The following is a 16716-nucleotide window of genomic DNA, read 5'->3' on the forward strand; positions in this document are numbered from 1 at the left end:
CGAGCCCCTTCAAGCTCTTCCAGTTCTTTCTCTGATTCCTTCAACGGGGGTCCTATTCTCAGTTCAGTGGTTTGCTGCTGGCATTCGCCTCTGTATTTGCTGTATTCTGGGTGTGTCTCTCAGGACAGATCTACATCCGGCTCCTATAGGCCTGCACTTCTTTGCTTCATCCATCTTGTCTAATTGGGTGGCTGTATATGTATGGGCCACATGTGGGGCAGGCTCTGAATGGGTGTTCCTTCTGCCTCTGTTTTAATCTTTGCCTCTCTATTCCCTGCCAAGGGTATTCTTGTTCCCCTTTTAAAGAAGGAGTGAAGCATTCACATTTTGATCATCTGTCTTGAGTTTCATTTGTTCTAGGCATCTAGGGTAATTCAAGCATTTGGGCTAATAGCCCCTTATCAATGAGTGCATACCATGTGTGTTTTTCTGTGATTGGGTTAGCTCACTCAGGATGATATTTTCCAGTTCTGACCATTTGCCTACGAATTTCATAAAGTCATTGTTTTTGATAGCTGAGTAATATTCCATTGTGTAGATGTACCACATTTTCTGTATCCATTCCTCTGTTGAAGGGCATCTGGGTTCTTTCCAGCTTCTGGCTATTATAAATAAGGCTGCAGTGAACATAGTGGAGCACGTGTCTTTTTGATATGTTGGGGCATCTTTTGGGTATATGCCCAAGAGAGGTATAGCTGGATCCTCAGGCAGTTCAATGTCCAATTTTCTGAGGAACCTCCAGACTGATTTCCAGAATGGTTGTACCAGTCTGCAATCCTACCAATAATGGAGGAGTGTTCCTCTTTCTCCGCATCCTTGCCAGCATCTGCTGTCACCTGAGTTTTTGATCTTAGCCATTCTCACTGGTGTGAGGTGAAATCTCAGGGTTGTTTTGATTTGCATTTCCCTTATGATTAAAGATGTTGAACATTTCTTTAGGTGTTTCTTAGCCATTCAGCATTCCTCAGCTGTGAATTCTTTGTTTAGCTCTGAAACCCCCCCCCCGTTTTTTTAAATTTATTTATTTATTTTTTATTTTATTTTTTTTATTTTTATTAACTTGAGTATTTCTTATATACATTTCGAGTGTTATTCCCTTTCCCGGTTTCCAGGCAAACATCCCCCTCCCCCCTCCCCTTTCTTATCGATGTTTCCCTCCCCTTCCTCCCCCCATTGCCGCCCTCCCCCCAACAATCTAGTTCACTGGGGTGAACCCCTTTTTTTTTAATAGGGTTATTTGTCTCCCTGCGGTCTAACTTCTTGAGTTCTTTGTATATTTTGGAAATAAGGCCTCTATCTGTTGTAGGATTGGTAAAGATCTTTTCCCAATCTGTTGGTTGCCATTTTGTCCTAACCACAGTGTCATTTGCCTTACAGAAGCTTTGCAGTTTTATGAGATCCCATTTGTCGATTCTTGATCTTAGAGCATAAGCCAGTACCATTATTTTTAGTGATTAACTTTTTTTGACCATTTAATCTGTAGACCCTGCCCACCTGGTTTTAAAAGACAACCTTCCAAACTTGGAGGTAGTTCTACTCAACTTGAAGGGAACCCAAAATTTTATTTGCACTTTAATATTAATTATAATGATTAATTTGGCACGTTTAAAAATTATTTGGTAAATACTATTTGGTTGACTGTGAAAGTGCTACAAGCAAGTTTTCTTAAATGAGTGTGCGGGATAGTGGTTTTTAAAAGTGTCTGTTGGAATAGTTAAATTCAAGGTTGATACAGTGTGGGTGCTTGTGAAAGCTTGTGATTAATTTTAATAGTCTACCGACTGTTGTAAGCAGACAAAATGAGTGGCATTGATTTTTCTTTTAAGTTTTACTTTAGGGATGGTAGAGTATTTTCCTTAATTATATCATAATGACAATATTCCTGTCTTTGTGATATGTAGAACTTAAAATTGTATCCAAATGGTATGCACTGGTTTGGATTCATTGCATAGTAACTGAGAGTTTTCGAGCTTCAGTATTTTCATTCGCTGTATTGTTTTGAATTGTTGCTTGGTTTGAGTTTTATGCTTTGGAAGGGTGCAGAATGGCATGTGAGTTGACATGTGAGTTGGCTTTAAGTATGAACTACATGCTTGGATCACCATTAGGTGAAGTGACGTAAGCCCTTTAAAAATACTGTCTTCAAACTGATGCTTTACTTATCAAACAGATTTTAAGTACATGTAAAACTTGAGTATATCAGCATGTCATAAACTTGGACTTTATTTAATGATAGAATTCAATGGACTTTGATATAGTCACACATGTAAAGGCCACTACACTCAAAATGTCTAATACTATATATTTTTTCAACCTGATTCCAACCAAGTAATATAAGTTTCAGCACAAAGTTTTTATTTCTTATACCTCCCAGTTGTCTGTTCTGGCGTTATGCTTCCTTTTCCCAAAGGTTACTTAATTTCCCTATGGACAAAAAGGGCCATTTGTAATGGTTGTAATTGTGATGCCTTATATGGTTTCACTTTAATAGGTAATTCTGAAATGGATATCCAGCATTGAGATAGATAGATTGCCGAGTTTAAAGATTAATTATATTTCACTTTCTTTCCACAGTTAAGTTGCTTTTACAGAGTAAGCAGGTCTCCAAGAAATAAAAGGAAAAGGTAAGCCACCAGAGTGTAAGGCTTTGCACAGAAGTGTGACAAAATCTGATAGATTATTGGACTGTTGAACTCGTCGTTCTTTTGTTTGCACGGTGGCCAGCTGAATAGCAGGAGCAGAAATTCTGACCATACTTGGCTTTTCTGACTATGTAAACTCTACTGTGGTTAGTGAAAGACAGATGAGTAGGAGGCAGTGATCTAAAGAGTCTGAAAGTGGTTTGGCTTTGTTGTGCAGCAGCATTTGGCAGACTTACAAAGGAAGATTTGACATTTTTGATGTTCCTAATGAATAGGATAGGCGGTGTGAAATGTTTAAGGCAGTTGGTTTATTTGTGTGTTTATATAGGAGAAGATGCATTTGTTTTAGCAATTAGAGGAGATGGCAGGTTTCTCTGTGGACTACTGTTTCCTTTTCCATTTACTAATGCTGAAGAATCAGGTAATTATTAAGCTAGTTTGTGCTAAGGTGCTGCAAAAATAAGCCTTGCTATTATGTGTACCTTTTTGTCTGCAGGTGATTATTGCTGTGGCTTGAGCTCAGCATGGCTGTAGTCATCCGTTTACAGGGGCTTCCTTTTATTGCGGGTCCTGTGGACATCCGTCACTTCTTCAAGGGATTGACTATTCCTGATGGAGGAGTGCATGTGATTGGAGGGAAAGCTGGGGAGGCTTTTATAATTTTTGCCACGGATGAAGACGCAAGACGTGCCATAAGTCGCTCAGGAGGGTTTATCAAGGATTCGTCTGTAGAGCTTTTTCTGAGTAGCAAGGTAGAAATGCAGAAGACCATAGACATGAAAAGAAGTGCTCGTGTAGGAAGAGGGCGACCAGGACCTGAGGCCTCAGGGGTTGGCAACATGTATCATTTTATCGATGCTCTGAAGGAAGAGGAACGTTATTCTGGATATGGCTCTGCAGTTAATCCAGATGCTGGGTTTCATATAAATGGTACAGGACTTGACTTGAGGCCAAGAAAGACCAGGCCACTGAAGGCTGAGAATCCTTACTTGTTCCTTCGAGGTTTGCCTTACTTAGTAAATGAAGATGATGTCCGTGTCTTTTTCTCTGGTTTGTGTGTAGATGGAGTAATTCTCTTAAAACACCATGATGGGCGAAATAATGGCGATGCTATAGTAAAATTTGCTTCATGTGTTGATGCTTCAGGAGGTCTTAAATGCCATAGAAGTTTCATGGGTTCCAGATTTATAGAAGTCATGCAGGGTTCAGAACAACAGTGGATTGAATTTGGTGGTACTGCAAGCAAGGGCGGTGACACCCTGCATAAGAGATCTGAAGAACATTCTCCTTCAAGGAGGTTAAATGACAGGTACTTTTGGAAACGGTCTCGTTCAAAGTCTCCCAGAACACGTTCTCGCTCTCCTCTTGGATTTTATGTTCACTTAAGAAATCTGTCCTTACATACTAACAAAAGAGATCTAAGGTATCTCTTTAGAGATACTGACCTGAGTAACGACCAGATTAAGTTTTTATATAAAGATGATCGAAGAACGCGGTATGCCTTTGTGATGTTCAAGAATCAAAAAGACTATAACACTGCCCTGGGTTTGCATAAGACTGTTTTACAATATCGTCCAGTTCTTATCGATCCAATTTCTAGAAAGGAAATGGTGAAAATCATTGAATGCTATGAAAAGAAGAGACCAGAGTCTTTGGAGGAAGAGAGGCCAGGACGTGTTTCACAAAAGTACTCTGAAGAAGGCTTCCCTGGCTCTGGTCAGAAGCTGTGCATATATATAAGAAATTTACCATTTGATGTTACAAAAGGTGAAGTGCAGAAGTTCTTTGCAGACTTTTCTCTTGTTGAGGATGACATTTATTTGCTTTCTGATGACAAGGGAATTGGTTTGGGAGAAGCACTGGTGAGATTTAAATCGGAAGAGCAGGCCATGAAAGCTGAACGTTTGAACCGGCAGAGATTCTTGGGGACAGAGGTGTTGTTAAGACTTATATCTGAGGAACAAATGCAGGAGTTTGGTGTAAATTTTTCCTGGATGTCAAATGAGAAGACACAAGCCTGCTCCCGGTCACATGATGGAGATGACTGTTCCTGTCTGTTTGACTTAAAAGATCCACTGGCAACAGGCCAGTCCTTTGGCCAGTCTGAAAGCATTCGTTATCAGCCAAAAGACTTCAGGAAAATGGGTCATTTCAAGCATCCCCGAGGGTATTTCCAGCAGTCTGACAGGCACTCTCCTGAGGACTTCAGGCACTCTCCTGAAGACTTTGGACACCCCAGGGAGGAACATAGCAGGCGCTCTAGGGAGGAAGACTGGAGACGGCCCCTTGAGGATTGGAAATGGCCACTGGAAGATGATTTTAGGCAGTCTCGTGAAAAAGATTGTAGGCAGCTACCAGAGAAGGATTTCAGATGCCCTTGGGAAGAAGACTTCCGACGGCCATCTCAGGAGCACTTCAGGCGTTCATATCAGGAGCACATTAGACAGCCACCCCATGAACATTTCAGGTATTCCCGAGAGGAAGATTCCAGGCATGTGGCAGATGAAGATTTTAGGTACCCTGCTGATGAGGACTTCAGGACCTCCCAAGAAGATTTGAGATGTCCCACTGATGAGGACTTTAGGCAGGTGTGTCTGGAAGACCACAGGGAAGTTCCTGAGGGGGATCTTAGACGTTCTGATAAGTTTAGACTTCCTGGAGAGGATTTTTGGACCTCATCTGATTTCAGAGGTCACCATCCTTTTGTGAACTTTGGTCACCTAGAAGGTGGCAAATTTGATTTTGGAAAGTATAACATAGGGAGTTTTTCAGAGGCAAAAGTTACATCTGATTTAAATTTAAGTTGTAGGTCAGGTGGAATAATTCCTGTAAAAATCTCAAATCTTCCATTCAAAGCTAATTCTAATGAAATTCTAGACTTTTTTCATGGTTATAAAGTCATACCTGGTTCTGTTTCATTACAGTACAATGAGCAAGGATTACCTATAGGAGAAGCTATTGTTGCTATGACAAATTATAATGAAGCTCTAGCTGCTGTTAAAGATCTAAGTGGTAGACCAGTTGGTCCCCGCAAGGTTAAGCTCAGTTTGCTTTAGAGGGTCTTTTTAAGTAAACAGTTTTCTTCTACTGTATTGGTTCAGTGAATGTATACTTTTGTAATTTAATTATCTAAAAAATGTTTTTAAAGTGTGATTAGAAAAAAAAAGGTGTTATGCAAATCCGGGTTCCTTTTTATTTCAAGTGGACATGCATTTACCCCCTAATTTAAAATTACATATACTGTTTTTCGCAGGTAGAATAGAACAAATTTTCTGTTCTCATTAATGCTATGAATAAATTAATCTTTGACTTTGTTTTTACTATCTTTTACTCAGACTATATAAGGAAATAAAGGCTGAGTGATTAATCGGGTTTGGTACTTTTTCTAATTGCCTGTAAAACTGCTTGTCAAGATATCATGCTAATGTCTCTTATAAACTCTAAATAGTTCAGAAAATGAACTTACTGTGAAAGAAATTTACTTAAGTTCTTCAATATTTGTGTTCACAAGTTTCAAAAGTTTAATAAAGATAAAATTGCAATTGAAATACTTATCAACTTCTATTTGTGTAAGAATAAGAACAAAGAATTACTGCTTGGTAAAATGTGGTTAGCCTAGACTAACACAAAGACAGTAAAATAATCTGAGGCTGGGAAGAATATGACAAACGATTTTTCTAGGAAGAACTTACTGGTGGTTCATTGTGTTCATCTTAGCTTTGAAACTTTGTAGTTACGCATAGATTAACTAAATGCAGACTTCTCAGTGAATTTTGACTTTTTGATACTTTTTTTGCTTATACTCAATTAGATCATCTTTGTCCATAATAATGGAAATAGTTGACAGTGGATGCTTATATTAGGAAATAAGCAATTTATACATATGATCTTAATGTTGTTATATCTCTATTTCATAAATGAGAAATGAATTTAGGAGAAGTTAAAGTGCCTGAAGTCAGACTAAGTTAACCAATTTCAACACCACCAGGTCCCTGATTATACCCTGTCCATAAATATTTTTTACTGTGTCCCTTTCGTAAATGATAGTTTAAAGTTTAGTAACATGATAAAAATATTTTCAGAACATGATACAAATATTTTTAGAAATAAGTAGTATTCTGTTTGCTTTTAATGTTGCACTTGAAGAATGATTAAAAACTATAGTACTTAAAACATTAAATTGAGGAGAAAGTGACTTAAGAGTTTATAATTTCCTTTGGGATACATTATATTGTTTTCCAAAACAAAATTCATTTTCATTTTATGATTTTTATAGTTTATATGAAACAGTTTCACACACTTCCTTCACCTAGACATTTTCCACACTGAGAATTTATTTTTATATGGTATATCATTTAGCTATTGCAGAAGTGTAGAATACTTTCAGTAGTCTTTCAGTAAGGTAAAGAAATCTGTGAAGCTTCTGTTTTTACTAGTAAATGTCCTACTTAGACTAAATCAGTAAATTTTGTTGGAAAAAAAAGGCATAGTCTTCAAACTCGTAGGCTTTTACAGGTAGAATGAAGCATTTGGAGTGCTTAAGGGAAACACAGTGAGACCCTAAGATAAAGCTTAAAGTGAAAGAATATCGAGTATGTAATCGCTTCTCAGACTGGGCGGGGTGTTAGTGGTGGACAGAGGACCTGGTAAATAGAAGCTCTGTCTGGATTTTTGTGCACTTAATACTCTATGTGTGTGAGTGATTTGCATGCATGTATGTGCATTATGTGTCTTTGGACCTAAGTCAAGCTCATCAGATTCCCCGAAACTGGAACTACAGGCAGTTGTGAGCCACCTTGGGGAAGCTGGGAAGTGAACCCCTCCCTGCAATAGCAGTTTGTGCTCCCCAACTGCTGAACCATCTCTCCAGTCCCGTGCCTTGATTTGAAATAAGTACTGTGTCTGTTCTGTTTTCTCAGTTATCAGGCTTACTGTACATGTATTGGTGTGGTTATACAGAGGCTAGAACTTGAAGGTGGTGTCTTGCTCAAATACTTTTCACTTTTTTGAGGCAAGGTCTCTCACTGAAAATGGAGTTCACCAATTTGCTGGAGGGTCTGGCCTAAATCTCCAGGATCCTCCTGTATTTGCAGCCTGGAAGCTTCAGGTTCTTGTGGCAGTGCAGCAAACACGTTCCTGACTGAGCCATGTCCCTCAGCTTCAGGCTTATTATTTTGTAAGCTTCATTATACAAGTTTATTGTAGAAAACGTCTTTCCTAAATAGTAGACTGGCAAATATTAAAGCACATTTCTTTCTAATACTGCCTTGAGTAACATGTTGATTTAACTTCGGTTGGCCGTGATAGTAGGTAATATTTATACCGTGGAACTTAGTAAATCAACTCATCCTATTTGTCTCCATGTTTGTCAACTCTAGGGAACTAACTGTACACAGTTGTTTCAGACACATGGGAGAATAGTCCTGAAGCTTCATGTTTTCATTGCCCAGCCTCAGGAATTTCATGGCCAGTTTTCTGTCTACCACAGCAGCAATGCTGGGAGTGTATTCTCTTTACAACACCCAATGTCAGTTTGCATTCATGTTATATGTTTTTTCTGTTGAGAATGTACATAGAAAATAGTAAAAATATCTAGAAAATAAACTTAGTCCTGTATGAAATACAAAACCGTCCTAGAAATGTTCATCCGTCAAGCAGCTGAGAATAGTGTTAAAAAGCAGTGACTTTTTGATCCTTATTCCCTATTAAGCAGTGACCTTGTCATTTTTATTTTTATATTCTGCATTAGCTGATGTTCATAACTATCAATCTGATGATCTTAATTTTTATTAGAGATGTAAAAATTTTACATTAATTTACATTAGTTAAATTTACATTTTTATTAGAGATGTAGGCTTTTTAACATGTTGAGTTTTTCCTGTTTTGTGCTGAAGAGGGGGGGGGCTGGGAATGAATCCCAGAGCCCCACCATGCACTTTAGACTAGTCCTAACCACCAGTCCAGTTCTCACATTCTTTAATGCAGTTACAGTGTAACTGGTTGTGTAAATAGTCATACAATGACTTTATTTTTGCCTCACTGCCCTCAAACTGTGATATATACCTTTTATTTTTATAAACATGTTTACATAGGAATCTTGATGTTCATCATCTTTGTGTTTTGACAGTCTCCTGTAGACAGTGTTGGTCCTAAACTCACTGAAGCCAAGGATAACAAGTGATCCTCCTGCTTCTGGCTTCCAAGTAGTGGGAGAACAGACTTGTATCACCACATTTGTTCTTAGAACATTCTCTGAATAGCAGCGACTGCCCAGAATTGTTTGCTGCATTGGACATTAACTTGATAGATGAGTCAGTTTATGCTGGAGAGAAGTTTCTATTTGTTTTGCAGCATCAGAAATACCATAGCTGTTTTCCCCTAACATCTAATTTGAATAATGAATACTGACCAAGAATGTCTAAACTTAAAAAAACAAAAAACAAAAAACAAAAAAAAAAGAATGTATAAACTTTCAGTGAGACCCTCACTCCTTAATACCTACCTAGCGCTTCATAGCATTCAGAGCATTTGATCTTAGAAAGAACTTTAAATGTATTCTCAGAAACAATACTTTGTCAAAAACAAACTTTTCTGTTTTGATAATTGCTTTGGGATTCATAAAAGCATGAGTCTTTACCAAAAGAAAATGGTCAGATATAACAAAGTTTTGTAGCTTTAGCAATAGAGTATATATATGTCGGCAGTGGTGGGTCGATAAGACAGTAGAGTGTGTTTGATTCTTTATGGCATTCTACGATGAGGGAACATTTCTAACACATTACTTGCCTTACACAGGTAGACTGAGCTGTACAGTGAGATCACTTTTGTTTTAAAACAAGAAAGACTGAATGTGGTCTTTTAAATTAGAATGTAATCATTTATATGTACATTTATAAAACTTGTTATCAGTACCTCATACCTTTATTGTGCTAAATTTTAGTTGAAAACACTAAAAAGTAAAAGAAGCAATATTTTTACTTAAGGCATTAGGGCATATGATTATTAACTAACCTTTTCTGGTAATCAAAAACTGGAACTTTTTCCTAGAAAAAATTAAGGACTTATTGAGTATTTTGTCATTCACTTATGTTTTTGCACCTTTAAAAGGTATGTGTGTGTGTGTTTGTGTGTCACACACATAGTGTTAAATCTGAAATGCTTTGAAATAAACAATTATTAACAGAACATACACAGAAAAATTATATACTACCATAGATACTATGTTCAAAGGCTGTATGTATTTCAGAAAAAAATCATTTTTTCTTATTAGCATAATTTTCTTTAATTACCCCCAGTTTCATAGTAGCATTTTATTTTATACTTTAACCTTGCAAGTCAGTATAAAGTGATCCTACATTTCAAGTCATATGACATGAAAACAGAAATGTGAATTCTTTTATAAATTAGTTTTCATCTTCTGTAACATCTAATTCTTCATCATCCTCATCTTCTACATGTTGATCCTTTTTTGTTCGACAGGTGGCTACCTGTTAAAAACAACAAATGATAAAATAAAAATATTTTTAAACATTTGGCATCCTTACATGTGTTTTTATTAGAGAAATATAGAAGTTTCAGAAAATGTTGAAGTTCCTTGTGATTTTAAGGTTGAAGTCTCTATTTCTATATCTGATTCTAGTAGTATGGTTCAGTAACGTAAAATACCATTACTGTGTATTGTAAATTAAATGGTAAGTTATGGTAAGTTAAAATTAAACAACATAGCAGTATGTGCATGATAATCATCAAAGTGGATGGTAGAACCAGGTAAGTCTGATAGACAGACAGCAATATTGACAATAGAATGATGTTATGAATTGAAAAGATACTCCGCAGGTATCCGTCTTACGTTCCCTTTTATATCTTATAACTTCTCTGAGGGGACTTACAGCACCCAGGGTACACTGGGCACTGTGTGCAGAGCAGAGGTGGTCAGGCTGTGGATGTGGGTCACAGACATGTTGCTCAATATCGTTACAGTATACACACAATCTCAACTCTACCCAACCCACCAGGAACTTGATCTCAAGTCAGTAGAGATAATATTACAAATATCATGGTATACAAGCTTCTTACCGTTTTAGATAGAACCTTGTATGGAATATAAACATGTAACTTTGCGGACTGTGTGTGAGGGTAAAGTAATAGAAATGTAATTTGGGGAAAGAGGAATGCAAAACAGTGCAGAGGATCTAATGACAGGAATTTTTACCTATCCAAATTTTACTTAAAATTGTATTTTGAGATTATTTTGTTTATTAAGTTTTAAAATTCTGAGGCAAAGCAGATTTTGGTCCATTGCAGTCGTTTTAGGGGTTTGGCTGTTGATCTAAAGACCTATATTCTGAGTCCATGAATTATGCTTAGGAAAATGCCACTTTTACGTATAATTTTTTAAAAAAATTAAGTTTGTAGTTTGACCCTAGAATTTGTTTATATTACATCCATCAAATCTACGTGAGTACTGTTCTGTCTTTCCCATCTGCTTCTTCATTGTTCTGCCTCAGAGAGTACATAGAGAGCAATTATAGATACCTTCAATTTTCAGAGAAAAAACAATGGCCAGAGATAATACATTGTATGAGGTCACCTAAGAGGAGAAACACTTTTAGCACTGAACCATAGAGTCAACAACTCAAATGCCTTTTCACTTTTTTAAGCTTACCTGTCCAGTTCCAGATGTGCACTTAGTTGACAGTGGTCTCTGAAGAGGTGACTTTGAATTTGCTCTTACAATATCTAAACGAGATGGATAATCTGATAGATACAGAGAATTTCGGAAAACCTATTGCAATATAAAACAATATTTTAAATTGGAGGGTAAATGAACATCTAGATAACCAACTTCACATTCTTAATTACAAGTCTAGTTAAATTAGAAAAGGGTAAAAATTTGTAGAAGAATCTTGCAGATTGATAAGTGGTGTGGAGCAACCATGAAATCGTCTGAGAGGCAACTGCAAACTCGTGTGCTGTGCATTTGTCCTTGGTTCTGTTTGCTTTGCCTCCTCATCTTTCACTGACTTCGCTGCAGCAGTGCCACTGTGCACAGTGCAGACTGGAGCCACCCTCCCCCTAAGGGGATATCAACAGTGTTAGAGTCTGGACTACAGTGCTCCCAGTGTTGTCAGTGTTTCTCAAGCCTTCGTATCTCTTATACTTCCCCTGTATTCCTAACAGGAGAGTCAGGTCATCAGGTGTGCATTTAAACACCTCCCTGCGAACTCTTCCACTTCTTAAAGCAGTTGTCATTCTATTCTCTTCCAATGCGTGTTTTTCCTACACAAAACTACAAATTTACAAAGATTTGGTTTCTACAGGATCCTTCTAGAACAGTGGCTCTTAATCTTCCTAATGTTTGTAACCTTTTAAAGAAGTTCCTCGTGTATGGTGGCCCCCAATTGTAAAATTCTTTCTTTGCTTCTTCATAGCTAATCTTGCTTCGTTTTGAATTGCAATGGATATTTGTTTTCCTGATATTTCCTTATGTGATCCCCGACTGCAAAGGTTCACAACCATGGGTTGAGAACTGCTGGTGGGTCGCAATTTGCCTTGGCAAACAGACTGTTTTACTTAAAATCCCCGAGTTTTGAATGCTACTTGGCATAACCGGTGCTGCAGTGACTGCTCAGACATCTAGGATGTAACAGCCTGGTTTCCATTTTATAATGATGGTGGGGGTAATGTGTTCAGTGCTACTGGATTCAAACGTGAAAGAATTTCACACACACATCTCATACAGCCCTGAAACATTGAGTTTTTCAGCTATCTCTTCTCTACAACCTACTCAGTAGCTAGCTTATGGAGAGCAGTGATAAGCTGAAAAGAGCACAGTGTAACTTATCTATGGCCACTGGAACAAGGTGGAAAATCTTAATGACCAAACAGATGTCAGTTCACATGTCAGGAATGATAGAGAAAGGAGCCTGATAAAAAAGTTTTGCAGGAAAGGTACACAGATCACTTGAACCTGTTACTAAAGGCAGTGTTTTTCCTTGCAGGAAATGGTACAAGCCTCAAGTGTAGTAGCCTTGAGCACAAAGCATTAAGAATCATGTTGTGACAGACATGACTTTCACTCGTGCTGCTAAAAGAGCTGTCAGACCCCTGGAAGTCTCTTGACTATATTTCAGTTTTAAGGGAGGAAATATGTATTTTTATTAAAGTTGACGGAACAACTAGCATAGTTAAGATGCATAGATTTGTGCAAAGCAATGATTATATAAATATTTGCTATTTTAAAATTGTGTACAAGTTCAGTTGAATACTCTTAAAATCACATGCATATGAGTGAGGATGAAATACTGGGCTGAGTAGCTGGAGAGAGTACCCAGTCATTCTTTAACCAGGTATAAGTGGAAAACTCACAAAAGGTAAGTATTTAGGTTACACATAATAATATAGGTCATTACCATATAAACTGAAGCTCTAAAACATTTGCACACTAACAGAACTGAGTTTATATGTAGACTTACCTCTAAGTCTTCATCCTCATCAATTTTTTGTATATTTTGGTAGGCGGCAGTGAGGACCTCTAAAGCTTTGCCATGAAATAGCATTTCAATTGTGATAAACTCAGATAATATGTTCTGAAAAACAAGAAGGTTGGAATTTTAGGAAGTCTTGAGTTTGTATGTATTTAAGAGTTTATTTAAGAACTATAGAGTTTTATATTCTCTATTATATAGTCTCAGTATTTTGTGTTACTAAGACCTGGTTTTTGGACCGGACCAAAGATAACTGAGAATCAAAAATTGTGATGGCTTTTTACAGCAACATACTTAAATTGTGCAAAGTGTTGCTATACCCACTAGTCACTTCTCCTTTTTTAAAGTTATTTGTATGAAAATAAAGAACTAAATTGTACATGACTAATTACATGCCTATTTGTAATTGTGTTAAAAATTTGAAACTGATTAAAGATTGACGTCATAGAAGAGCCATGAAACTGACCAACAGTATTTGTTATGTGGTGATGTAGGTCATGGGGCCTCTGTGTTCTAGTATGTACCTGACTATCAAGATGAGTAGCCCTAAGATAGGGTAAAAAAGTCCACCAGGCAATGATGCCATTGTGCTACTATACAAGGACACAGTCAGATTAATAAGACTAGAAACGTGAAGCATTGCCTGCCAAAGCTATTTACAGGCTCTACAAAGAGAATGAATGGAAAAGTAAGTGCTTCCCACACTTTTCAGAGTGAAAAATCACAAAACAATTATAGGAAAGCTCAGAGAACCCACCATTTATTTAGCAATGGATAGTAAGCTGTGACACTGAACCACAAGCAACAGAAGAAACTGAATAGATATCCCTAAAATTGAAAATGTGTGTTCACAATAGGATCAGAAAACACAGACAACTGACAGTGTGACAAAGCAAGGACATCTATTATTTAGTGAGGAACTTGTATCCAGAACATGATAAAAGCAACACTTACAACCCAATAGTAAAGACCACCCAATTGGAATATGGACAAAGGCCTGAATGGGCATTTCTCCAAAGAATATATACGGACAGTCAGTAAACATTATTCAGGATTGCAAATCAAAACTACAATGAGATACTACTTTATACACATCAGAATGGCTACAAGCCGATCAGTCTAGTAAGAAGAATGTACTGAGGAGTCAGGAATGTGGAACCATCATACAATGCTAGGAAGGATGTAAAATGGTAAAGCATCCTCAAACAGTATGGCAATCCCTCCAACGTTTACTGTTGCATCCAGTCATTTAACTCTTTAATTTTTTCATTTTATATTCATACATATTTAATATATATTCAATGTGTATTTCATATAAAGATATGAAGTGCAAAAATATATTTCCACACAAGAATGTGTTTATGAATGTATAAAGTTATAGCCAAATGGGAATAGTTAAGTAGCCATGGACTCAGTAACACATAAACAATCTTTTATAATCAAATGTATTTGGCCAAAAACAGAGTGATGCATATTACAACATGGATAGGCCTATAGACATGCTAAGTGAAATAAAACACAAAAACTGTCCTGTGCATGGTGAAATGTCCAGAATGGCTCTACCCACAGAGATAAGGGTAATGGTTTCTTAGGTCTAGTAATCAGGCAGAGAGCTAAAGGTAAAGTATACAGAGGCTAGGTGATGAAGATGTTCCCAAACTGGTAATGGTTGTACGTATTTAAACAGTGAGTTATGGACTTTTGAATTATATCTGCTATTTCATAGGGGAAGTTTTCTCTTACTCCTTTCTCCTTGTAAAAAAACAAATTTTTTTGTGGGACTAGTAATGCAGACAAAGGAACCTGGATACGCTGTGTAGCTCCATGTGTTCCAGAAAGTCCCTGGAAGTACACAGTAAAGCTCGTATTTCTGCACTTTCTTTGCCCCACTTTTGTACTCAGTATTGAGCAGGAAATTTATAACACTGAGGAGGTAGCTCACATGTAGGTGGGACACAAAAAGTGAACCCAAAAGTCATAGATTGTTTTTCACTGGAAAAACATTTACAGGTCAAAGGAAGGGTTAGCTAATAAGTTGGTACCATAGCAAAATCACAAAAAAAAAAAAAAAATAGCTGTTAGAGGAAAATTTGCAGTGAAAGCAAAACTTAATTTTTAATAGCATATAATTATTAAGCAATATTTAGGATTTTTTCAACTATAACATACATTGTTATCAAAGACCTTATGAGAAAGTAAAATCTGCAGGTTTGTCACAATAAAGGCAACTGTGAATATTTGGAACCAAACCAGTTCATTATTGTGGATACGAATTAATGTTACAGTCCTATTAGCAGTAATATTCCTACGGTAAAACACCATGACCAAAAGCAAGATGGGGAGGAAAGGGTTCATTTGGCTTCCAGTTTTACATCTTAGTCCATCATTGAAAGAAGTCAGGGCAGGAGGAACTCAAGGTAGGAACCTGAAGGCAAGAGCTGATGCAGAGGGCTTGTAACTTGTTTACTGGCTTACTCATCATGACTTGCTCAGCCTACCTTTGAAAAGAACCCAGGACCACCAGCCCTGGTACTTTAGAGTAAATGTTGGAAAAAAATTGTTGAAGCAAGGGACCAAACAAGCCTGTATGTATAACCATTGTAATATCTAACAAAACAGTCTTTTAACCAAAATTAAAAGAAGTGATATTCATCAAAGGAAAAATCCACCAATAAGATGTCTCAATTCTATGCCCAAATGCAAGGGCATCCAGATTTGTAAAAGAAATTTAACTAAAGGTTAAATCGCACATTGAAACCTACACACTAATAGTGGGAGAGTTCAATCCCCAGTCTCACCAATGGATAGGACATGCAGACAAGTAACTAAACAGAGAAATAATGGAACTAACAGACATTATGCCTCAAATGGACCTGACAGGTATCTACAAGGATTAAAACTGGACTTCAACAACAATAGAAACAAAAGACAGCATTCAAACTCATGAGAACTGATCAACTCTACTCAATGACCATGGAGTCAAGGAAGAAACAAAAAAAAAGTTTCTAGAATTTGGTGAAAAATGAGTGTACAACATAACCCAAACTTATGGGACACAATGAAATCATTGCTGAGAAAAAAGTTCACAACCTTCATAAAGTGCCTTCACAAAGAAATTAGTGATATTTCATACTGGGGATGTAACAGCATACTTGGAAGCTCTAGAACAAAAAGAAGTAAACACACCTAAGGAGTAGAGGACAGAAATAAACAGTTGAAATCAATAAAATAGAAACAAAGAGGACAATACAAAGAATCAACGAAAGAGTTGGTTCTTTGAGAAAATCAACAAGATAGACAAACCCTTATCCAAACAAAAGAGCTGAAAGAAAGTATCCAAATTAACAAAATCAGAATGAACAGAGATTGAATTAACAGAACAAACATTGTGGATATACCAAGAATCTTTATATTTTACTTTAAAAACCTGTACTCCACAAAATTGGGAAATGTAAAAGGAAGAGACAATTTTCATGACATATGCCAATTACAAAATTAAATAATAGTCAGATAAACAATCTAAATAGACCTATAACCTCTAATGAAATAGAAGCAATCATTAACAGTCCTGTCCCCCCAAAGCTTAG

At 36.9% G+C, this 16716-nt stretch overlaps 2 protein-coding genes across 10 annotated transcripts in view; one reads left to right on the plus strand and one right to left on the minus strand.

Moving 5' to 3' along the window:
* Rbm12b (RNA binding motif protein 12B) overlaps nt 1-16716 on the plus strand; it is a 112673-nt gene that overhangs the window by 6711 nt on the left and 89246 nt on the right. For 3 of the 7 annotated variants that reach the window (XM_039110940.2, XM_063287576.1, XM_039110943.2), the window contains 2 exons: nt 2575-2624; nt 3139-16716. The exon at nt 3139-16716 is cut by the window's right edge and continues 11631 nt beyond it. In XM_039110940.2, the coding sequence (XP_038966868.1) occupies nt 3167-5698 (2532 nt within the window). In that variant the 5' untranslated portion in view covers nt 2575-2624; nt 3139-3166 and the 3' untranslated portion in view covers nt 5699-16716. The other 4 variants (XM_039110939.2, XM_063287578.1, NM_001408811.1 and 1 more) reach the window with 3 other exon arrangements.
* The window catches only part of Cibar1 (CBY1 interacting BAR domain containing 1), an 18446-nt gene continuing 11588 nt past the window's right edge, over nt 9859-16716 (minus strand). For 2 of the 3 annotated variants that reach the window (XM_063261262.1, XM_063261263.1), the window contains 3 exons: nt 13118-13231; nt 11308-11427; nt 9859-10129 (listed from right to left, as the gene is read on the minus strand). In XM_063261262.1, the coding sequence (XP_063117332.1) occupies nt 10046-10129; nt 11308-11427; nt 13118-13231 (318 nt within the window). In that variant the 3' untranslated portion in view covers nt 9859-10045. Of the gene's footprint in view, nt 10130-11307; nt 11428-13117; nt 13232-16716 lie in introns of those variants that run through there. The other variant, XR_010051710.1, reaches the window with a different exon arrangement.

Source organism: Rattus norvegicus, chromosome 5 (assembly GCF_036323735.1).
Source record: "Rattus norvegicus strain BN/NHsdMcwi chromosome 5, GRCr8, whole genome shotgun sequence".
In the NCBI taxonomy this organism is placed as follows: domain Eukaryota; kingdom Metazoa; phylum Chordata; class Mammalia; order Rodentia; family Muridae; genus Rattus; species Rattus norvegicus.